This window comes from Colius striatus, chromosome 1, assembly GCF_028858725.1.
Source record: "Colius striatus isolate bColStr4 chromosome 1, bColStr4.1.hap1, whole genome shotgun sequence".
NCBI lineage: Eukaryota > Metazoa > Chordata > Aves > Coliiformes > Coliidae > Colius > Colius striatus.
Genome location: NC_084759.1, coordinates 134,204,614 through 134,229,275, shown reverse-complemented (window position 1 = coordinate 134,229,275; position 24,662 = coordinate 134,204,614). Strand labels below are relative to the sequence as shown.

General features: G+C 44.4%; 1 protein-coding gene across 3 annotated transcripts; it reads right to left on the bottom strand.

Annotated features, from left to right (window-relative positions):
- Window positions 1–1,057: 1,057 nt before the first annotated feature.
- LOC104554361 (NADH-cytochrome b5 reductase 3) lies at window positions 1,058–23,176 on the bottom strand. Of its 3 annotated transcripts, XM_062008407.1 has the most exons (10): window positions 23,094–23,176; window positions 18,556–18,687; window positions 14,637–14,709; window positions 12,839–12,945; window positions 11,387–11,516; window positions 9,410–9,493; window positions 9,183–9,268; window positions 6,625–6,724; window positions 3,308–3,489; window positions 1,058–2,086 (listed from the first exon to the last, which is right to left on the bottom strand). In XM_062008407.1, exons 1-9 carry the CDS (start codon window positions 23,112–23,114, stop codon window positions 3,317–3,319), a joined length of 906 nt encoding a protein of 301 aa, XP_061864391.1. In that variant the 5' UTR covers window positions 23,115–23,176; the 3' UTR covers window positions 1,058–2,086; window positions 3,308–3,316. The 3 variants fall into 3 exon arrangements, with proteins under 3 accessions (XP_061864391.1, XP_061864382.1, XP_061864400.1); XM_062008398.1 differs by having other exon boundaries at window positions 1,058–3,489; XM_062008416.1 differs by lacking the exons at window positions 1,058–2,086; window positions 6,625–6,724 and having other exon boundaries at window positions 3,374–3,489.
- Window positions 23,177–24,662: the final 1,486 nt, after the last annotated feature.

The window sequence follows — 24,662 nt, the reverse complement described above, 5'->3', positions numbered from 1 at the left end:
AATCACAAAATGTTAAGGGTTGGAAGGGACCTTGAAAGATCATCCAGTCCAATGCCCCTGCCAGAGCAGGACCACCTATAGTAGGTCACAGAAGAACTCATCCAGGTGGGTTTTGAATGTCTCCAGAGAAGGAGACTCAACAACCCATCTGGGCAGCCTGTTCCAGTGCTCCATCACCCTCATAGTGAAGAAATTCTTCCTTGTATTTCTTTGGAACCTCTTATGTTCCAGCTTATACCTGTTGCCCCTTGTCCTGTCATTGGACAGCACTGAGAGCAGCCTGGGTCTGTGCTCCTGACATCTACCTTTCACATATTTGTAAACATTAACGAGATCATCCTTCATTCTCCTCCAAGCTAAAGAGCCCCAATTCCCTCAGCCTTTCATCATAAGGGAAATGCTCCACTCCCTTAATCATCTTTGTGGCCCTAAACACAGCTTCTTTCAGTCCTACAGGTAGCTGTTGAGGACTGGCTTAGGGTAAGTGGGCACTTTACCACATGCCCCCCAGAACCAAGAGCTGCCTGCAACTCTGCCCTCTGTGCCTGTGACCGGGCTAACAAACACTGTCACAGAAGAGCAGCCACCATGTGAAGTGCAGGCTCAAGGCCCTGCTCCAGGAGCCAGATGAAGGAGCAGCTCATTTCTTACCTCCTTCCTCTCAGATCCTCTGCTGCAACAGGAGCAGTACCCAGAGAAAGTACCCCCTGTAGGCAAGCGTGCCCTTGTTCTTTGGTGTGGGGGTATCTGCTTTTGCACAGTGGTAAGTGAAGGGACCCACCTCTTAGAAAGCCAAAGCAGTAGCTACCCCTTCTGGCCTGTTTCTCTCACAAAAATTTCCACAAAATGCCTTTCATGCAGGAGGCTCACATTTCCCCAGCTGCTTTGTAACATGCATGTTGGTGGTACTCAGCCCATCCTGTCAGAAAACCCCTCATTTCTGTAAGACAGATGAACTGGCTCAAACAAAATCAGCAATATGTAAACCTATCTCTTACTGCTGACTTGTTTAAATACTGTAGCACAAGACCATCAAGCAAAAGGCACTGCAACACACTTTTGTTTCAGTAGATTATATAAAATCCCTCTTTTTATTTATTAAAAGACCCTCATGGTCACAAGGAGGATGAACAAAATAATGGTAAAAAGAGGAGACTGGAGTGAAAGGGAGAAAAGAGACAGTGACTCAGCCTCCCAGTACAGCAGTTTTCACCAAACTTGGAGGAGATAAGCGCTTGGGTAAACAAATGTAACAGGCTTTCCTTTTTAGAACCTTTACTGTATGGAGTGTTGTACAATCATGGTTTGTCTCTTATGAGGCTGAAGATGACTTGCTCAGTAACACACAGGTGATTCACCTGCAAGATACTTTATTTTTTACACAGAAAAAAAAAAGCCAGTAATCGAATAAGCAGAGTAGGTAATATAAAATAGCTGATACGCAACCTGGTAGTTATTTTCTTATCAGAAAATTTCATTAAATACAAAAATGAAAAAACCCAAAATCTATGCCTATCCCACAGTGACAGAAAACAGCAGCAAGACCATTTTTCTCATATTTCTGCGTTTTGCCTCCTATGAAAGGGACTGAAACCGAACTTGAGCATTATTTGACCTTTCGAACATAGTATTGAAGAACAAGTTTCAGAAGCACACATCAAACATTCAAGACTTCAGAGGCAAGCATCTAATTAATAAAATTAGTAACAGTATTACCCATTTGAGGTTCCTTAAATGAATCTAGTATCTTTTTTTTTCCTTTTAAATTCACACTGAAAATTAACATTTTAAGTGCACAGAACTCATCTGTTATACAGGCATGGAAGAAAACGTGGCAAGCTATAACCTCCAATGCCTCCCCCAGTCTTTCAAAAAAGTATTATATGCTGACACTTGTGGCTAACTGGCATCCACATCACTTCACACCTGACTAAACATCTTTGCAGGCACTCTGGTTTCATCGCCAGAGCAAGATTCTTAGTCCCCCAGATTCCTTGCAGGACAGTTCTAATCTCAGCAGCATCTCTGCTGTTCAGAAGCAGAAGGTGAGATGCCCGAAGTTTACTAAAAGCTACGTGAAAGGCTGCTGTGAAAAAAAAAAAAAAAGTATATTAAAAAGAAACCCATAAAAATAAAAGCTCTAGTAAACACCATCTAAGTAACAGGTTTAGATTCAGTGAGACATTTGAATTCACTGTCAGCTGACTTAAGACTGTTCCCGTGTGTCCTTCCCAAGCAAAGCTCCTTGGGAGCTTTGCCTGAGCAAGCTGGGCAGATGCCTCCTCCAACCGTGCACTTACCCTCCCTGAAGTAGGGCTGCCTGCCCTAAACCCACCGTACCAATCACACCTCAGCTCTCCTTGCTTCACATCCATCTCCACGAAACAAGAAACTAAAACTAGATCCAGTTTTCCCCCAGCATTTTTCCCACTGCACAGGACGTGCAGAACCATCATGTTTGCACTGCTGTGGCACCATCTGCTATTTAAAAGCATGTAACAAAAGTCAAGGAATTTTTCAGCATTCCACAGACACACAAGCAAAAAACTTCCTGCTATTTATTTGTGGGACAGTGCACAAAGCCACTGGCTTTCTGTAATTCCTTTCATTGCCCGGGGATGAGGACCCTGACCAGCTGGAAAGGTGTTTGCATTGAAGAGAGGCTATTCCAGAACACAAAGGAAAAAGATTTCGTATTGCTGACTACCTGTCTGTTTACATGAACAAGGCAGCTTGAGCAACCTCAGTCATAAACAGTTAATCATCACCTTTCAACTGAACAAGCAGCCTTAAGCTTCTGACATTGCAAAGGTGATGCCTATGAGGCAAACACTCCTGGCCCTCTCACTGTAAAAGCTCTCTAAGGATTACAATTTGGCATAAGCGAGGTGAATAATCCAGCACATTCTACATGTTTTCATACTTCATACCAAATAAAATACTGGGAATGCACAGTTCTGGGGGCTAGGATGTTGCTGCCATTTAATTACAGTGCTAAGCAAAAGTGTACATGAGTGTTTACTGCCCTGAGCAGCTGTACCGTCCTCCTGGAGACTGAATGTACACAACAGAGCTGCGCACCAGGCATCATGACCTTTCCACAAGACAGCTGCTTCTGTGCAAAATACAGCACAGTTTCAGGAGAGTTGAACTTAAAGTGTTTGTCTCGCCCAAAACTCAAGAAAAAGAAAGCATTTTTAACATAAATGTAGCTTCCCAGCACTATGCATCAGCCACCTCTGTAACTCTGTCCTGTTCCCCATTCAATCCTTTTTTTTCAGTCTTCTATGCCCCATCACTGAATTACCAGTCTTCTTCAGAAGGAGAACCTCATGTCCTTGGTGTAGCCCAGTTTGTCCAGGTTGGGAATGCAAGCGTACTGGATCATTGGAGGAGGCCCGCACATGACGATCAGCACGTCGTTTTGCGGTGGGGGTAGGTGGTCTCTGATCATCTCTTGGTTCACAAAGCCTTGGCTGTAATCCCAGCCTGTTAAAAAAATGAAAGCAGGGGAAGAGGAATAAGGGTAAAAGGAGGAAAAGAGAGGCACAAATTGCTTCAGAATGAAGTGTGGGGGTTCGAGGTGGGGGGCTATATGCTGCATTCTGGGCTGCAGCATTAGTCCAGAAAACACAAGGGCCTGGAGAACAAGTCTTAGGAGTGGCTGAGGGAGCTGGGGCTGTTTAGCCTGGAGAAGAGGACGCTGAGAGGAGACACAATCACTCTCTCTACCTGAAAGGAGGTTGTAGTGGGGGCAGGTCAGTCTCTTCTCCCAAGTAACGAGTGATGAGAGGAAACAGCCTCCAGTTACACCATGGGAGTTTTAGACTGGACATTAAGATCTCTGTCACAGGAGAGGGTTGTCAGGCATTGGAATGGGCTGCTCAGGCAGATGGTGGAGTCACCACCCCTGGAGATACTTAAAAGATGCTTAGATAGAGGTGTCAAGAGACACAGGTTAGTTTAGTGATGAGCTTGGCAGTGTCGGAACAATTCTGTGATTATATTACTGTCCTCAACCCAATTATTCTACACATAATAACTGCTACCTCTGCTTTTAAGATCCAAAACTGATGTATGGAGAAAACAAGGGCTAACTTTTAATACAGCTTGATAAAAGCCCCAAGAAAGTCTCCAGCAGAGCTGCAAACAGAATGTGAATCTTCTCAGCTCCAGCACTGTGAAATAACATCCTCCTTCCACCTTAGCCTGGTGCTGCCCAGGATGCTGGGGGACACCTCACTGAGTCGCTCCTGGTTGGAATACTCCTGGTGCTGAGCAGGTAATACTGGAATTCATCCATCACATCCTCAGCCCCAAGGAGGAACTTTTACTGTAACTGCTGAGATCAGTTCACAATTCACAAATATCAAAAAGCAGAAGAACAGTGATTAGAAATTTCAGAATGCTAATTGCAGAAGATGGCATGGTTCAGGGGACAGCAAGACCCTTCTCCCCACCCTACTGGATGTGTGCTCTTGGTCACAAGGTGAGAGAAGGCACGTGGCTTTCCCTTCTCTTCCCCAAACTACTGCTGACTAGGAGTGTGAATCTATCCTGATGTAAATGGGCACAAAGAGGAATGGTAAGAAAGACAGGAAAACTACAAGGAACGACAGGGAAATTACTGAGTCTTTTTGCAACAGCAATAAGTATTCAGTCATTTCTTTGTCAAACTTGCACAGTTGAGGGAGGCACATTCAGCTCCCCTCATCTTCTCAACTCTGATCTGCCAAGTTGATCTGCCAACTAGATCACACTGTCTTTAAAGCTGGACTACACCAAGCTGGAACAGTATTCTGTCATGGTTTGACACGACAGCTGTTTCTGGTAAGGGGGAAGGGGCTGTAAAGATGGCTCCTGTAAGTAGTTGCTTGAAACTCTCCCCAGCTCTGAGCCAAACCCACTTCTGGGACTGAGCCAATCAGATACCTCCACGATCACTTTTTAGGAAGAAGTTGGAAGAGGTTTCTTCCTTCTTCTGTTCCTTCTTTTTCTGGCTGGTGGTGGTACAAGGATTAGGAAGAGTGAGAGAAACAACCATGCAGACTCCAAGGTCAGTGATGAAAGAGAGGAGGAGGTGTGCTGGAGCAGAGACTCCCCTGCATTCTATGGAGAGAACTGGTGAAGCAGTAATTTGTTTGCATTTCTTTAAAGATATCAGTAGTAGAGACTCATTTTGCTAAAACTGTCCCTGGACCAGGGGCAGCGATTCACTTCATTAAAGGCCCTGTGCCAGGGACACAGTGACTATGGCCAGAGGAGGCTGTGTCCTGTGGGAGGGACTCAATCACTTCACTGCAGACCCCAAGCCAGGGGCAGTGATTTTCTTCATGAAAACTATGGCCGGAGGAGTCCGTGTCCCGAAGGAGGGATCCTTTATCACTGTGGCCAGAGCAGGCAGTGTCCCCTGGAAGGGACCCAATATCCACAGCTGTAACCATGGGGAGGAACCCACGACAAAGCAGCTCATTAAACTTATGCCAGAGGAGGCCATGTCCCAAGGGAGGGACCTTGTATCTGCAGAAACTGCAACCATGGCAAAGAATCGACGCCAGAGGTATTCACTGAGGACTGCATCCCGTGTGAGGGGCCTTGTATCGGCAGAAGCCGCAGCTGCTGGGAACAACCCACACCAGAGAAGTTCGTTAAGGACTGTGTCCCAGGGGAGGAACCCTGTACTGGAGCAGGGGAAGAATGTCAGGAGTCATCTCCATCTGAGAAGAGAGAAGTGGCAGAGTCCATCTGACCACATCCCCCGTTCTCTGCCCCCCTGAGCCGTTAATGGGGGAGGAGGTAGAAATATCGTGAACAGTGAGCTGGGCCCGGGAAGAAAGGAGAGATGGGTGAGGGAGATCTTAAAGTGCTGGTTGTAATTTTCTCATCATTCTACTCCATTTTTGCTTTATTCCGTTCTGTTTCTTGTAGAATAAACTTCCCTACTTTCCTCTCTAAGTCGAGTACTGGAGTCTGTTTTGCCCAGAACCGTAATTGGCAGCGAGCCCTCCCTGCCCTTGTCTTAATCCACAACAATCTTGCTTATCTTTTTACTCCCACTTCGCTGGGGCCTCTGCCATCCTAATGAGGGTGGGGGTGAAATGGGGGCACTGAGCGAGAGACTGTCATGGTGCTGCTGTGCTAGCTGGGCCAAACCACGACATATTCTCACTGGGAAACACTGTTAATAGAAAGGCAGTTCCACTGCCTGGCAAGAAGATGAGCACCATGAACTGCTGTCAGCCGGCCAGGAGTCTGCACTCAACCAGATCTCCCTGAGATACCATGTCTTGGGCGCTCCCACTGCAGCTCTGGGAAGGCAACATGTCTGTGGGGAAACAGAATAGAGTTCCCTTCCAGAGGAAAGAATGGCAAGTATTCAAGTGTAGTCATGGGAGGAATGTTCCACTACTGCTGAGGTGAGCTCTGTAGCTTTGCAAATGCTGCCTGATTACATCAAAGGGCTTCTGTACATCACTGTGTGAAGAATGATGCTACTGGATGCATTCAGACACAAGATGCAAGGAAGGAGCTCAGAAATATGCACACAACATAGCCTGTCTCCTGACAAACACATGCATTAAAAGTCACAACAAGCTTCAGTGGAAGTGGTACGTTAGATCTTACTTTCAGGTGCTCTGTCCAGTGTGTACCAACACTTAAAGCGACCAGGGTTCTGAACCTGGATCTCCTCCAGCTCAGAACGCAGCAGGATATCCTTCTCGGTCTGCAGGACAAGGAAAACAATGATCATGCTCTGCATTGAGTGCAGCCCTCAGATGACCACAGAGCACCAGCGATGTTATAGCCCTGGGAGATGGAACAGATTATTTAACTCCATTTTAAAGGCTGAAGAGAGCAAAGATGAGTTATTTCCATGACTATCCTGTAGCAGAGCTAATAAAAAGATTCGTAACTTCCCCAATTCCTGAACGTGCAATGCCTTCCCTCTGCAAAATAAACCAAAGCAAAGTCTGTATCAAAACACAGTACCTTCACTGGTTCAGGGAATTAGTGGTAGCATTATAAAAGTAAAGCTTTCTTTTAGCATTCCTACTACAATAGCAATTTTCATGAAAGAACTAACCATGACTGCACTCAAGTATCTCCCCTCCCCTCCACACTGACTGTTCAGTCAGGAAAATGCCAGGTTTTTAACCTGCCACTTCACATTTCACCACAGCTGCCATACAGAGATTGGGTGGTGGCACAAATAACCAAAAGGGTATTGAGTTCAGATTGGAACAACAAACAGGATACTCAGGGTATCACGTTCTGCTCCTCACTAAGGCCAAAAGAAAGCCTTATTCTCACAAGAGCAGCTGCAGTTTGGGAAATGGCCTCAACTTGTGCCAGAGGAGGTTCAGGCTGAATATGAGGAGGAATTTCTTTACTGAAAGGGTTGTCAGACATTGGATTAGGCTGCCCAGGGAGGTGCTGAACACCGTCCCTGGAGTTGTTTAAGAGACGGGTGGATGTTGCAGTTAGGGACATGGTTTAGTGGTTGATAGGGCTGGGACAAAGGCTGGAGTCGATGATCTTAAAGGTCTCCTCCAGCTGAAACAATTCTATTCTTCTAGTCTACGGAAAAGGTGCAGACGAAAACTGGTATCATCCTCTGCTGCCTTCATGTTTTGGCACTGAGGACAGCACTATGTCTGTAACTGTGGGGGTTAGGAGGAATGTGCCAGCAGCTACTGGCAAGAAAGCACCTTTTTGAGGATCTGCATGTGTTCCAGAAGTGCTATGACTGGGTCTGACCCACTCAAACCATGCCTGTACGAGCACAGTATGAGCCCACATGCATTGTCAGCTGTAATCCAGCACAACTCTGTCAGGAGGGCAAACAAAAAGATCAGCAAAACATGAACTTAAAAAGTATTTTAAAATAGTGAATATTTTCAAAAATCAGCTTTCCTGACTAACCGTTTGTCATGAGGCTGCTTCATACTTGTGCAGTTACTGGGTACAGGGACTCTAGAGCCAATGACTGATGTTTACACAGGCTGTTGCTAATACAGAGGCAACTGTTCCCCAAGTCCCTCTTGCAAGGATAAGGTTTTCTGGGTTGCTAAAGCAGCTCTAGCCCTGTATTAGTCACTCAGAACTACTCAAGCAAATCCGGCTCCTCCTGTCCTGATACCGGCTGTACTTTACGCAAAGTCCTGGGGTTTGGCAGGCAGAGACCTGCTGCAGCAACACCAGCCAGGACCAGAGGTCACTGGCAGGGCTCTGAGGAGGATCTCCTGTAAGAAAGCACTGGAACTGGGCATCTGTTAGCACTCAGATCATCGCTTCTGTGTAGGAGAATCTTGTTTTATATAATTCAGATTTGGTACAAAGAAATGAGGACATACTGAATATCACAGGAGAGAGGAACGAGAGAGGAGAAGCTGAAAGAAGCTGGAAAACACAGGCATAAAGTGAGGTTCACCACAAATAATGGCTCATAATCTAAAACCAAATTTTCACCGTGATGGAGAAATTTAAAAGCAAAAGGATTAACACCAGAAGAACATTGGAGGCAAAGAAGGGGTGTTGCAGCTCAGCAGCACACCACCATTTAGGTTGGCTGGTCTACTGAAAGAATTCCATGGATGAGAGATCTTCTCTTTGTCCAGCACATCAGTATGAAACATCTCAAAGAGCAATGGAAACAACTTGAAGAACTGGCAGAGGGAATGGAAATGAAAGGAGACAGCCATCCACAATCATGGCTCTGTAGTTGAGGAAGCTGTTGGAGAACACTGCTCATTTTAGCCACCTAAAAAGACTCCATATACAAACCCTGCTGCAAAGGTGGTGAGTTACAATTGCTGAAGGAGACAGATGTCCACCTCTTTCATGTTTATGCTAAGAAAGACAGCTCTGGAAGTCTGCCCAAAACATTAACAAGTTGCACAGAGTTTTAAAACATTTATAAACTGGATTAGGAACAGAACAAAGAGACACAGGAAAGAACATTAGCTGGGAGAAAAGATGCATTTCTGTAGTAACATTGAAAAACCAATTCATTATAGTGCTTTCAGATGGGAAGTTCTCAGTATTTCACTTCACTTCTCCCCTCGAGTTTGTAGTCCTGTACCAGGCTTTCTCAGCAAGAATTTCATTAGCTGAGTGGCATTCTGTTAGTTGAGTAAAACTTTCTGAACAGGGAAAAAAAAAAAAAAAAAGGACGGAATTACCTGATTAGCAAAGAGCAGTTGACAAACGGTAGGGTCATCTTTGTCTTTTATGATTGCTCGAATGATCTGCAGCATAGGTGTTATCCCTGAAAAAGAAAAGCAGGTCAGTGACAAGAGGATGTGAAGGAGCAAAAGGGAGTGTCAGTAAGTGTGCACATGAGAGAAAATATGAACAAATACATCTACCAGCTGTCAGGAATCAATGATGTATCTTTACACATACATACCAGTCCCACCTGCAATCATCCCCACATATTTCACTTTCTTGGTAACTGGTTCAGCTTTCTTTTCAGGCCGAATAGCAAATTCGCCTGAGGAGAGAGAGAAATGAAAGACATTGAAAAAAGAAGGAAACACAGCACCTATGATTCCTTCCCTGCACATTCAGCTAGCTGGCTTTGTTTCTGCACTGTCACTCTCTCCACCTCCATAAAGTAGGAGCAGAAAAGAGATAAAGGTGTCACGAATTAAAACAAGTCCTGAAAGATGACCACAGGTTGTAAAACATGTGATGGTACCACTGGACACAGGTAGTGGTCCTAACTACAGCATCCAACCCTCACTACCTGCATTTCTATCAGCTGATGTCCCATACCTTCAGTGATATTCAGAAGTCCAGATTCTGGAAACAGTTCTACACAAAGGAATTAATCTGCTCAGAGAGTTTATTTACCCTATGCAGATTATTTTAAATGAAAAGTTGAAATATGCAGGGTGTATTTTTTGTGTATTTGTCTCCTCTTTTTGAGCCAATTTGCCAGGTTCAGCCAAATCCGATACAGAGTTTGAAATCACCCAAAGTGCTGTCTTCATAGTATTAACACCTCTCTTCATCTTGGATAACATGAACACAACATTCAAAGCTCTAGAAAACCAGGTGTCTTAACTCAGCTGCTCACAAAACTGCCAGAAGGTTTTTGTGACATATTTGTGGTTGAATTATGCCAAAGTGAGACACATTATACTGGCATTATCATAGAATCATAGACTGGTAGGGGTTGGAAGGGACCTTTAGTGACCATCCAGTCCAACCCCTCTGCAGAAGCAGGTCCACCTAGATCAGGTCACACAGGAACACATCCAGGCAGGTCTTGAAGACTTCCAAGGAAGGAGACTCCACACCCTCCCTGGGCAGTCTGTGCCAGGGCTCCCTCACCAGAACAGTGAAATAGTTTTTCCTTATGTTTAAACGGAGCTTTTTGTGTTCCAACTTCTTTCCATTACCCCTTGTCCTGTCACTACATACAACAGAAAAAAGGGATGCCCCAATCTCCTGACATCCACCATTTATATACTTGTAAATATTAAGGAGATACCCCCTCAGTCTCCTCTTCTCTAGACTAAACAGCCCCAGTTCCTGCAGCCTTTGCTCAAAAGGAAGATGCTCCAGTCCCCTGATCATCTTGGTGGCCCTGTGCTGTACTGTCTCCAGCAGTTCCCTGTCCCTCTTGAGCTGGGGAGCCCAGAACTGGACACAGTACTCCAGATGAGGCCTCACCAGGGCAGAGCAGAGAGGGAGCAGGACCTCCCTCTACCTGCTGGCCACCCTCTTCTTGATTGCTTCCCAGGATGCCATTGGCTTTCTTGGCCACGAGGGCACACTGCTAGCTCATGGTTAGTTTATTGTCATTCAGGACTCCCAGATCTCTCTCCACAGACCTGCTCTCCAGCAGGTCAATCCCCAGCCTGTACTGGTGCATGAGGTTGTTCCACCCCAGGTGCAGTACTCTGCACTTGTTGTTGTTGAACCTCATGAGTTCTCAAGTTGGTTGAGATCCTGCTGAATGGCAGCACAGCCTTCTGGGGAATTAAAGTACTGATAAAGTTAATTTTTACTTGGGAAATCAGAAGTAGACAGTCCAAATACCAAGTGGGTTTTTTTAGCAGTGTATGAACTATGTCCATGCAAGTAGAAGAGAATTCCCTTTGTTGAGAACAGCATCAACAACAAGCACTTCTGTAGTCATACACCAATCCCCCTCAAAATGGCCGTGGACTTAATAAAGACACTTCTGATTGTGCAGAGATACCCACAACAGAAAAGAACCCTCATGTCTAGTAGGTAAGTATATTGAGAGCATCAGCCTGAATAATATCAAATATAATTCTCTAAAGACCTGAATCCAGTTGGAAAGAACTGTGACCATTCAGTTTTTTTCTGTATTGTTTACTCTGGATAAATGATATCTTTAAGTTAGCCTTGCCTTTTCCTTTGTAGATAAGTAGGCCACTTGGTCCTCTGAAGTCAATAGTATCCCCTATTTTCAAGCTGTCTAAGTATTGAGACATCTTCCCTCCATCAGGAAATTTTGGATGGACACCTCTGAAGTAGATCTGTTAAAAATAACAATGAAGCAATTAATCTCACAGTTCAAAGATAAGCATTTGCCCTTCAAATTTTGAGGTACCCATACTTGCTCATGTAAAGGACACAATTACTACATGAAGAAATACTATCAAGACAAATTTGACTGACAACAAAAGAGAAGCACTGAGTTTTCTGAAAGATTAAAATGTCACTCTTGCCCCAATTTTGATGAGATTGGACATAGATTGGCAGTTTTTCCATTGTATTTCTCTGACATAGAAAATATCTAAATAATCAAGATAATTTACACCTCAGTTCAAAAGGGGGAGAAAAAAAAAGCCACTGTGATTTCAAACACAAAAACTTAAGAGAAAGATCCATGACAGCTCAGTTGTAAAGGGTTATATGCAAACCTTCTTCTTGGGATGCCAGGGTTTGCACCTGAAAGTTAAGAAGAACAACTAAAAGTGGACACCAGAGAAATGAATATTCAACCATTTGCCAACAGGTATCAGTGGGCGTAATTTCATAGCTGGAACTGTGCTGGTTTGGTTGTTTGGGTTTTTTTAAATCACAGGGGCATGAAAGTCCAAGCTGAGGGGACCCACACTGTTACCAGCACAGCATCATTTGCATGCATGGAAAGTCACACTGGGATGAAAAAGTCTCGGGAAACATTTATATTCTGAGCCAAACATTTATATTTTAACTTTGTCTTCAGTGTGCAATGCCATGCTCATGAAGGTAAGTAGGTAGTAAAAGGCAAATTCATGTCTAGTTTCACAATACAAAAGCAAAACACTATTAATGTTTTTTTGATTCTTTACAACTAAGAGTAATCTAGAAGTAAATCCAGTGCAGATATACAGGTTTTAAATTCCTGTCAGCTTTAAACGTATTTGCTTAGCCTAGCTACCAAGGAACAAAACACAAATACATAACACAAACACAAATCACATTCTTGCCAACTAAACCAGTTGTTCACACTGTCTGGATCGGTAATAAGGATCTTAATGATCATAATGACCACATTGCATTAACCTCGGACAGTTCAGGCAAGATTAATTCCTTACTTGAGGACTGAAAAAGTGTGTGGACATCTGCAGGTCTACACAGATTTTGGAACTTTGCAGTATGCAAATACAGAAAATTATTCAGCATGAGACACACTCACTACAGAAGTCCTTGCAAATGCCAGATGGGATTGAAGGAAATTCCAGGTCACTTGTTACATTAGTGGACAGTCCAAATCAGCACACACCTGATCAGAAGCCATCGTACTGCAAGTATAAAGGTGGGCTGCAAGTATAAAGGTGCCGGGCCTGCTAAAAGAGTGTGGCATGCTCACCTTGGCAATGAGATCCACAAATCCCTTGTCATCATCACTGGAAACTGGAGTGTAAGGCCTAACAACCAGAGCTCCATCAATGCGTGCAGACAGGTAGATATGCTGTCCTGTAAATAAGCAAGGAAAAAGGTAGTTTGCTTTCAAAAGCTTTTGCTTTTTCTTTCAGTGGATAGATGGAGTTGGCATGAGCTGCAAACACAGCCTCCAAATTCTCCTCACTACCTTGTATTTTTTGTTGTTTTATAACCACTACGTATATATACTTAGATGATCTCTAAAGGTCCCTTCCAACCCCTAATATTCTATGATTTTATGATATACATGTAACAGAACAAACTATTTCTCAAGATGAATGCAGCTCTCCAAAGACAGTGCAATTCTTCTGCCTGTTTTGGGAACACAAAGAGGAGATTTTACTGGGAGCTCTTTGGCCAAACCACAGGACCAGTCAAGCAAACCAGCAGGGAAACAGAGCCCAGGTGAACAGGAACAGACCCATGGTGACCACTGCAGACAGAACCATTGTTGAGGCATGTCTCACAAGAATTGGTACACATCCAAAAAAAAATGCTCATCCCAAAAGGAAAACATGCCTCATGCTTTTAGTTGTTAGCATGTCACCCTGCCCTGAGAGGGCCCTGGGTGGCAGCCTCTGTGTAGGGCCACACACAAGCCCACTCTCCCTCAACATGAATCATGTTTTCTTCCTGTAATGCTCCAGCTGGTGGTAAAAGCAAAATGCTGGTGCTGGGCTAAATACGCCAAGTGCACACCAGTATCTGACCCCTGCTGCCAAGCCTGCTGCTCCCAGCTGCTTTTACCACTCTCACCAGCTTTCAGCTCTCTTTACTTCTCAAGTTTCACCCAGTAAGCCACTCCCTCAGTCACTCACAGATCAGCCTGTGCAGATCCTGGGCCCGTGCAGAGCCAGGGATGAATATTCTTGGGCTGTGCTGAAACAACTGGCTTATTTGCCCTGACCACTAAGCTGTGGCATCCAGCTGGTCAAAGTCATGCCAGGTGGCTTCCTTTCTGTTAGTATGCAGGACAAGACCAATTACAGACATGAGACAGCTCACTCCTCAATGTTTCTTATGGGCAAGGGAGGAAAACTAGCTTTCCCTCATTGCTACTTGACAGGATCAAGAGAAGAATATATCCCAAACAAGAGGGAACCTAAACACAATGGACTGTAATGCTGGGAAGGTGGTGAGGACTACAACAAAGCAGATTATTGCAACAGGTTGTTAAAGCAAAAGTCCCTATTAAATGCAATTCACAATTAAACGTTCTTATAGGAGCTTTAGGAAACAATAGCACTAAGCTACTATAGAAAGCAACACACCACATGGCAAGGCCTCAGGAAACATCTATCCCATGATGATTAAGAAGTTCCATGAGACTAGCTGCAAATTCAGAAGTGAGCAGATCATCTGGTAAACCGCACATGTTAGAGAAGTTAGAGAGCATTGCCTCAGGGGATGGAAAGGGACCACACAGACCAAGCACCACAGTAAAGTTGTAAAGTTGAGACTGGAAAAATACAAGTAAAGACCAGTGTTTGTTTCTATGGTCTTCACAGAAACAAGCTGGATGTACATCTCTGCAAGTACACAATATTTCAGACCCTGCAGATTACTCACAGCATAATCTTGCAAAGCCCTAAACATACAGCTCAAGCTATGTGGACAGTATTCAAAACTCAACAGCTCAAAATGTAGGAAAAAAAATCCCCACAAAATGTCTTATACTATAATTAACAAAGCTCAGATTCTCAGTAAGGAAAGATAAAACATACCCACAGGGAGACCCAGAACGTGATCGATGGAAGGGAGAGCAAATCGAAATCTTCTAGTGTCATGACTAACTTCCTGAAAGAGGAAAACAAAAAGATCAATCAGCTATGTTGCTGGAATTTGATGTCTGTGATTTCACTTGAAAAACCAATATCACTAGTCTGGCTTCCTGCGAGATTAAATATTTGAGGGGGAGCAGTATCCTAACTGAAATTTTTGCATAATGCAAAGATGAACTCTTTTCAACATGGTAGTCCTGCAGAGGTCAACTTTTCATTCAAACTTCCTGAAAGCTTTACCCCAAAATATTTTAGAAGTAATATAGATGGGAAAATAAAAAGGCAAATGCAAGTACTGTTTTGACATATACTTAAATGTAAAGAGCAAAACTCTGAAGCACATTAAGACTAAATAGTAAATTTCTAAATAGCACAAACATTTACACCGCCTCTGTGTGAACATCACAAGATAAAAATCAATCTGTTCTAAAATTCTCAGGTAAAATTTAAATATACAAGAGTTCAAGGTCAAAACATTTTTTTTTTTTTTAATGACTCAAAATCAGATGAGTGAACCATTTCAGTGTAGAAGATAATTTCAGAAGACACTAGTGGATGTCAAATAGATGAAGAAGTAGCAACCTGGTCCCCCTGGCTATGTTAAGAGGCTGAAAAATATTTTCCTTATAAAAGCTGAATTAATCCTTTATTAAAACTGAAAATTCAACTCTATTTAGATAAGAACATCCTTATAAAATAATGACAATTTATACAGTCCAGTTGGGGCAATTACTCTAATCCTTTACTAGAAAAGCCATATGGTGAATAAAGTTTTGGTAATGAGTAAATAAAATGTTATTTCTTACACTATGTCAGTTTTATCTCTTAAAAATCAAGGCACATTCATGGCACTGAAAAAGACAGCAAAAAAAAAGAAAGAAAAAGCAAACAGCCTAATGCCTCATCCAATGGCCTTTTTTTAAAGTCCAATGAGACATAATATCCTTTCTAGAGAAAATGTCACAAACATCCTATAAAATATCATTGCCCTTTTTTGGGCTGGTTTGTTTTCAAAGTAACCAATGGAGACAAACTTCTTTTCATCACAGTTTGTCTAGTCTTCCCTTATGAGTTCTGGTCACATTGATGAAATTTTCTTCACAATAAATCATTTTAAGGTAAATACTGAAGAAGGACGGGAACTGAGAGGCAGTTTGAAAATGGCTTCTCTTCACTATGTCAATTCAGGAACGGTAACTGCCATTGAAAGTTCTACTAGAAAGTTAATATAGACTTAATGCTGCTGATTCTGTATGAAAATTTCAGCACCAGCTTCACTGCTGAAAGGTGGATTTTGCCAAGAGTCCTTTATTTTAAGATGCTGTCTTTAACAGTGTTCAGAAAGAACTGAAGTTCTGAATTTCCAGATGATCACCTCATCAATTGAAGTAGAGAAGGCTTAGCCAAAGGTGTCTGAACAGAAGCATTTTGGTGTATCACAAGAGACGAAAGGGAGAAACACTAGAAGGCTTAAGAAATTCCTAGTACCTAGATCAGCATGCCTAAACTTTGTCTCTGTTACATGGCCAGGACACCGAGCATGCCATTCAGCCAAGTCCTTATCTAAGGCTACCTTAAAGACATTCTTGAAACAAAACACAGAAGCCATTTTCAGCATGGTGTCATCTCAATGCATTCCACAATGCCATCATTTAGCATTGTTTAAGTGCCTGGAAGCCCTTGGCCTGTGGCTACCAGCACTCATTTCTATGTCAAGTTGCAAGTGCTGAACAAGTTCCACTCTGACAATTGAAAACGCTAAGCTGAAGAACAGTTTTTGCAGGATGGTGCTTTGCTGAAGCCACTGAAAGGCAACAAATGAATTATGCTTACCACTACAGAAAAAAAACCCCAAACCAACCTCAAACCTGAGTTTCCGTGCTTTTATGAAGGCATAAACTAAAACAGCAGACCTAGCTATACTACGACAGTTTTCTTCCTGTACTAAACACTACAAAGCAGTCTTGTGATTCCTACTTCTCCCTTCAACAGATGGAAGACGTGACACTCAGTTTGAGCAGATGATAACATTTTAGCTGGTGAATAAAAAGCAAAGTGGGTATAGGAAGAAAGGCATCTGCTCACAACAGCTTGACAAAATGGTATGTTCGATTTCCAGTTTTCACGCACAAAAGTCTGAGCTGCGTCAAAAGATACATACATGTCAAACCAGGCATTCTCTAGACCTGTGCATTTCAAACTTCACACTGCAGATATCTAAACACTGTGTCCACGTAACCGTGGATCCTTCTGAAACGTCACACACATGTATTTCTATACGGCAGCCCAGTATCTAGGCCTCAGTTTTCCATTGCAATCGTGTTCATTTTCTTTAGCTGTAAAATCAGTCTAAGTGGTTCCTGACACTGCCCTTCCTGGTCAAGCCTCTTGTTCTTTTGCTGGGGACACAGTCCACCAAGAAAACTTTCTGCAAGGCCATACTCTCAACTATATCACCTGAACAAGTCAGCTTAAAAACTACAATCTCCAGCTACTAACAAAACAGGGAGTTCCTTTGTTCAGCTTTTTTTTTTTTAAACACAAATCACTCTGGTGCTCTGCTGGTGAAAGCACCAATGGTTTCATAGTCACTATGACCACACTGAGAGCTGCAATTCTTTCCCAAGTTAAAATGTTCTGCAGTGACAAGAGGGTTTAGATTTAAGTTTTCATCTACTTCAAATTTAAGATCTTATAAAACACAAACGGAAGGCTCTTACTAATTTCATCTTTCCCAGACGAGAGGAAAATGGCACTGCCAGAAAATTCAGTATCAAAGATCAGTGTTTGCACAGGATTTTAGGCAAGGTGTTAGAAGCCACCAGGACTTATTGTACCAAGTTACTATTTTTTCAAAATTAACTTCTATTTCCAGGACACATTTCCCATTTAGGCAAAAAAAAGGATAAACATCCATCAGTCAAATATTCTCAGCTCATCAAGGTACAACGTGCAGCAGCATTTGTCCTGCTTATAGATGAGCTGTTCCTCCATCCCAAGATTAAAAAAAAGATAAAAAAAATAAAAACAGAGAAAGAAGAAAAAAACAATACTTAGCAAAAAAAAAAAAAAAAAGAGTGAAGTGTGAATTGTCTTCTGTTACAAACAGCTACAGCAGAAAGCTGCAAGTAGCTTGCAGTGCCTCAAGCTTCTCTCCCCTCCTGCAAGTCAGGCAGACCATACCTGCAATCATGTGCTAAAGATTTCCATCTCATGCATTTGATGGTGAGTTTATCCAGGAAATCTGGATTTTTTTACTTTTGTGGCTTTGGTGCCCTTCCTACAAATTGAGTTACGAACTTCTGATAGCAAGATCCACTTCCAAACGGTCATGACTTTCCACTGAAAACCAGTTGAGCAGCCCAGGAGGTACAGAACAGCTTCTACTCTTAACAGAGGGAAAGAGAAGCTGAGACACCTCAGGTGCTGTCAAGTCTACACCATTTAAACACCTTTCCTCATGTAACACATCAATCCAATTGCATGCATCAGTATCAACATAGTTGTGACAACTAATAGGCAGAATACCACTGACCACAAAACACCCGACTGCTCTGCCTGACAGCATGACTTCTGTCTCACATCCAATCTAGTTGGCAGAGAGTTTAGCAATTTCTGCTGATGAGACACATGTGACAGGAACTACAAGACTGGTCATTCCTAAAGCAGTGTTCTCCAATCTGACTTGCTTAGAAACAAGTTGCTTGTAGAACTCAGTTACACTAGGGGCATTTATAAAGAAGTACTTTCCTCAAAATACAAATATTTGCCCTGCTGCAAGACTACCCAAGATTTAAAAAGCTGTTACAGCATTTTACAGTATCCACAGAGAGGCCATGCTCAGCAAGGTGCATGTTCTTACCTCCTTATCAATCAGTCTCAATGCATACTTCACTTCAGGATCCTGCAGAGTAATTGCAGGACGTGGATTCTTGAAGAGCCTCAGGATGGTGGTGTAGATCAGCCATATTGGGTACGTCACAACCCGACTCAACTGCAGCGACAGAAAGAACGTTAGGCACATGTGCAGGGCAAGTTATTTTGGTGGGGGGGGGGGAAGTATGGTAGCATGACATGACAATCTAACCACCAAGGAAACTCTTTTTTTCTAGTAATATGAGCCAGAAGTACTAAAATAAAACACCAACCAGCATAATACATAAATTTGCTTTATGAGTTCCAAACATGGCCACTCAACAGATGTGAGGCTGTCGCAGCTCCATGTCCCTAGGTCCAGCTACTAGTGAGGCTGAGCAACTACATTCAGCAGGCACAACACAGACACACACACAACATGTGCTCAAATATCCACATGGTCAGCCACGGCGACCAGCATCAGACAGATGCTCACACAAACAGCACCGATGTTCCCTTCCCCAACTGATCAGGATGAAGGCCGGTTAGTTGGAAATATACGCATACAAGCACATGTACAAGATGGACCCACCAATAACTGGCTTAGTCTTCACAGCAGCTTTCCCCATACTCCAGTCTCCTCAGTTACTGGCAGCTGGCTACATGAGCCACTATTGCATAGACCCTTCACTTACCATCACATGCACTGTGGACCACCAAGTAATCTGAAGTCTCACATTGGACCAGATCCCACTCACTCTCTCTGGGCTGGTGAGGACCCCCAGCCCTTCCAGTAGCCAGCACCATTGGTGGTCTCATCCTCAGAGATGCACATACACCTGGCTCCCAGGCCACAACACCTACTTGCTGACTAGTCCACCTTGATCTTTGCTAGCCATTGCACATTCACACTGGGTACTGGCACCACAGACACAAGCCCTACAACCTGCAGTCCTGGTTCCCCACAGGAATGAACTTTTTCCTCCTTTAGGAAGGACCTTTTGGTTCCTCCCTCAATGTCCCACAATCCCCAAGTGCTCTTCCTCTGCATCCCAGCCTGCAAGGGGAGCCACACATGCAGATGAGCATCACCTTGGCCCAATGGCTCCCCCAGATAGCTTGGTGAGGGGCCAGGGCTCATTGAGGTTGGGCTGCTGTCAGTGTCTCTGTGCTGCCTTGGGTACATGTGTGTGGAGATAAGCCCTTGAAAGTTGGCTGCTCTCCTGTGATAGGCCTGGGAGTAGCCAGGTTAGGGATTACCCAGGTTCCTAACCAAGAGTGTGCCTCTGCTCCTGGGTGCACACAGGTGCAGACAGGCTCTTCAGCCACATCACCCAAAGCATACCTCTGCTCTAGGCTGCTCCAGGGATAAGGTTCATGTCCAGCCTGAAGCCCCACAGGATGGGAGCAGGTTATGCCCTTGCACTGCAACACCCTCTCCATCCCCAACACCATGTGTGGGCTGCCCAGCCAGGAGAGACTGAGTGGTCACAGCAGCCCATGAAGGCCCAGAAGAGATCCTGCCACTGCAACTACTGCTGTGTGGACACGAGGGAAGGAAGATGTCACCTCCCTGCCTCAGTGCCATAAACTTCAGACACTTGGTGAGTCTACAGGGCTGAAGATGGGTCACCTGCAGGCTACAAATGCAGACCCTGCCAGGACCATGCTCAGCCACAGGCCTGTGTCTTACTAGTGCCTGTTCCCAGAGACAAACCTGTTCTTGCGAGAGTCTACAAAGTCACTCCTGTAGGTAGACGTGTAGGACATGAGAATAAACTGAACAATTTCTTATAAACATCCTCTCCAACTCTGCAATTTGTTATTCCATCCTTTAGGAGAGGAAGAGGGAAAAGAAAAACTGTAGGGGAAAAGACGTCCCCCAAAAAATCCCACAAAACTCCAAATATTTAGATTCTTAGATTGCATACAATGTACTTGCTAATTTTTGGAAGAGCTGAAAGTCCTGCTCAGTTAGCTTTCACTTTCATTTTCATTTTATTTTAAAGTGACCTCACCAGTATTTTAGAAGCACATTTCCACAAGTGTGACAGCTCTCAGGAGGCAATAAAAAAAAATTCCTACATTAGTAAAATCATGACAAGTGCAAAATTTAAAACACGAGGACACTGTACACTCTCTCTTAAAATGCTGCTGTAAATGTTTAAAATATATCAACGTTTGGTACAGCTTGAAAGCACACCACATCACACACAAGCTGCATTTTTCACTTTTATTTGAAGAGTATTTAAATAGCTCCATACAGGTTGTTTCTCAAGAAGCTGAAGTTTAGAGGAATGTTATTCACTATTTCTCAGAGATCTAGCAGATTAGTGCAGCTCCAGGAAGAACAAAAGAAGGGGTAAAGGGAGTTGTTAAAGAAAGATATAGAGCAGCAAATAAATGCCCTAATGAGAATTGCAACAGGTCAATGAGACCTGGTGTAGGCAGTAAGCTGAATGTGCCACAGATAATGTTTAACATATTACATTAATATGTTTGATAAACTAGTTTCATTTACAGATGTGGCAATCTAAAAACACCCACATTTGTGGTCTAGCAAAAATGCAGTTAAAAATGTGAAATCAAAAGCTTAATCCCAACTCCAACACTAATGTATGCCAGTAACACATTAACAGGAAGGTGAGAGGGAGGTGAAGTTCAAAATATCATCTCTGCAAGTCAGCTTCTCCACCTCTATGCAGAAATAAACATTTTCTCCCACCTGTGCAAATAATTTTGAGGTCATCAGATAACAAGTGAAAACTACCGCAGCTGCTCAATAAGTGATATTAACACACTCTTTCCCAAAGTGTGCATAACCATCATTTTTTGAAGCAAAGTACCAGATCTGAATCTATTGAAACAGAATGCAGTATCACTTTGACAAATACCTTTAACAAAGTACTAGCCTTGTGGAAGGCAATTTGTTATTCAAAGTCAATTAACGCAACAGCCTCATGGGACGTAGCCTGGAAAGAAACACCACATCCCTTAATTCACCCACTCGATGCCTCAGTTGCTTGGGGCCTTGGCAATGGGAGTTATTTTTCTTCCTTACTCACCAAGTTATCAGCTGGTGGGCAGATAAAAAAGGGGAAGAACTGAAGGCTGACATGACTACAGAAAACCACCCTTGCTAGAAATACATTCTGTATATACCAGAGGGTATACACCAAGATATTAATTAAGATAACTGCATCATAACCATGGAAGCTGTATTAGATCTCCAGCAGCAGAGGGAGTGACTGGCTGACCACAAGGCCAGGAATCACTAAATGAAGATCTGGTGACTCACAGTTTCCAGTTGCACAAATCTTTGTTAACAGAGATCACAAAACAAGTAACTGAGCAGGAATTTTTATTAATGGAAACTGATCCCTGCAGGACAACAGAAAAGACCCCAGGAAAGAGAAAAGTCATGGCATGGAGCTTGCCAGCTCATTCCACTAGGGCATGGTGAGCAAAACAGTTAAAACAGTAAACTTATGCCCTTAGGAACATGGGTTAGCGCTGGGTTTGGCAGTGTTAGGTTAGTGGCTGGACTCCATTATCTTAAAGGTGTTTCCCAGCCAAAATGATCCTGCTTCTATGGCAGCACACTGCATCACCACAATGCCTTAGAAACATACAAATTCAATGCTTTTTATTGTCAGAAAAATCATGTACCCTCAACCCCAATCTTTCCTCCCTTACTCTCTCAAACACTATTTCTAAGTGGCCTTAGTTAAACGCTGTTTCTAAACGCTGTTTAGAAAATGATGAGAAGATTAAAGGACTAGCAATTCTTCTGCAGCTTTAGCATCAGCCTCATCCTCTTCTGTTCAAGCAACCTAATAAGCAGCTGTACACAAACTAGCTTATGTTGCATCCACCTCTGTCCCGCTCCTCTCACAAACCCAAAGCCAGAAATATTTGAGTAGATGTGTCAGAAAATATTAACGGGGTGTGGGGCAGCTACGGAAGGAGGGTAACGATGCATGCTCCTGATAAAAGAACTACAAACCCATCCCGCTCGGCAGCTCTACGTTACAACAGTGGCTGTCGGCTAGCGGTTTGAAAGCCACCAGCACGCATGCTGAAAAACTATTCAGGGAAATGGGAGATGAAAAACGCAGACGACACGGCAGCCAACACAGGCTCCACTGTCCCCTTCACATGAGCCGTAGGTGCCCACGTCACCCGCGAGAAGCTCCCAGAGCCACCACGTCACTGCAAGGGGACGTATGCTGCTCCCGGCACAGGCAACCTCCCTTTTCCCTCCCGGACTGAGGGGTAGGGGCGGCCTCGGGCCCCCTGTCACACCCCCGGCGATGGTCGTGCAGCCAGAGCCGGCCCGTCCCGGAGCCGCTGCAGCGGGCGGAGCCGCCAGGCCTCAGGGCCTCAGCTTGCCAGGGCGTTGGCGGGGGAAGCAGAACGCAGCGCCGCAGCTGACAGCCCTGCCACTGGCTGCGTCTGGGACGCGCGGGGCCCACTGCCCACCCCAGGTACGACCCCGGCCGCCCGGCGCGGGGTGCGTGAGGGGGACACACCGCTGACACTCACCGTACTGAGCTGCGCCCCCATCGCTGCCCCCTCTCCACCGGCACAGCCCCGCCCACGGCGTCACACCGCGCCCCGACACTGCCGCCCCCTGCTGGCCGTCGGGCGAGTCATTCCCGGGCGGTTCCTTCCCCCCCCCCCGCCGCACTGACCCTTCCGCCGCGGCCGGTGGGGGGTGGCTGCTCCCTGCTGAGACGCTCGGGGTAGTGGCCGCTGCGCCCGGGGAGAGGCGCGACCCGTGCCGTGTTGTCAGTGTCGCTTGTGGGGAACTGCGGGCTCGGAGGCGGCCGTATTCGGCGTGTTCGTGCGACGCTGCCGCAGGCGGCGCCTCCGGGGGCCTGCCGAAAGCACACAGCGTGAAATCCTGCTCTTACTGCTCTCAGGCGCGTGTTTACCTTCCGTTCCGCTCCTCGCTGACACGGAACACCCGCGAGCGTCGTTTTTCTAAGCGCTACCGCTTCCCTAAGCCTGCCCTTCTTGTATTGCCACACTGCAAAAGAAAAGCCCATTTGGCCTTTATTAACTGCATGCGTAATGATGAGAGACAGCAAGCGTAATAAAAGTACATTATCTTCTTTTTCTAACCAGCAAGCAAAGTCCGGATGTCTTTTCAAGGTAGGAAGAGAATAAGTCCTGTATGTTAGCACCACAATTCGTTATTAATCATAGGCTTTTTAAGCCCTAACTTACCCCACCTGTACTGCTTCAGAGCCACTAATGTACTTTGTAGCATGGGATTTTCCTTTAAGCAAGGACAAGTTGCTGAGTATTTTGTGACTGGAACATCTTTCTTTCAAGGAAAAGCTGTGGGACCTGGGGCTGTTCAGCCTAGAGAAGTGGAGACTAAGGAGGGAACCTCATTAACATGTACACGTACTTAAAGGGTGGATGTCAAGAAGATGAGGTGACACTTTTTTCTGCTGTCTCCAGGGATGTGACAAGGGGAACACAAAAAGTTCCACTTAAACACAAGGAAAAACTACTTTACTGTAAGAGTGAGGGAGCTCTGGCACAGGCTGCCCCGGGGAGCTTGTGGAGTTTCCTCTGGAGGTTTTCAAAAGCTGCCTGGACGTTTTGCTGTGTGACCTGATCAAGGCAAATCTGCTTTAGCAGGAGGGTTGGACTGGATGACCTCTAGATGTCTCTTCTAACTCCCACCATTCTATGACTGTATGATCTGGCACAAAAGAAAGGGTTAATACTGAGTCTATAGTAACAGTGTTTAGATTAGAATTGATGTATGTTGTAAAATGCAGTTTTCCTTTAAGCAAGGACAAGGAACTAAGTGTCTTGAGAAATAGGCTCTGGTGGTTAGAAGAAGGGGTTAATGCTGAAGCTATAGTTAGTAACACTAGTTAGGTTCAGCTGACCATAAATAGCTTCATTGTGTCAACTTGATTATCCTTGAAGAGGGGCTAGAGACTGATAAGGTGGGAACCTGTGGCGGTGGTTGCCAAATTAGCATGAAGTCAGCAAAAATCTAAGATAACTGGGCCAAAGGTGAAGATGGCAAGGGGAAAGAAACCTGGATGAAGAAAAAAAGCTACTCTGGTAAAGGTGGAGTTAAGATCA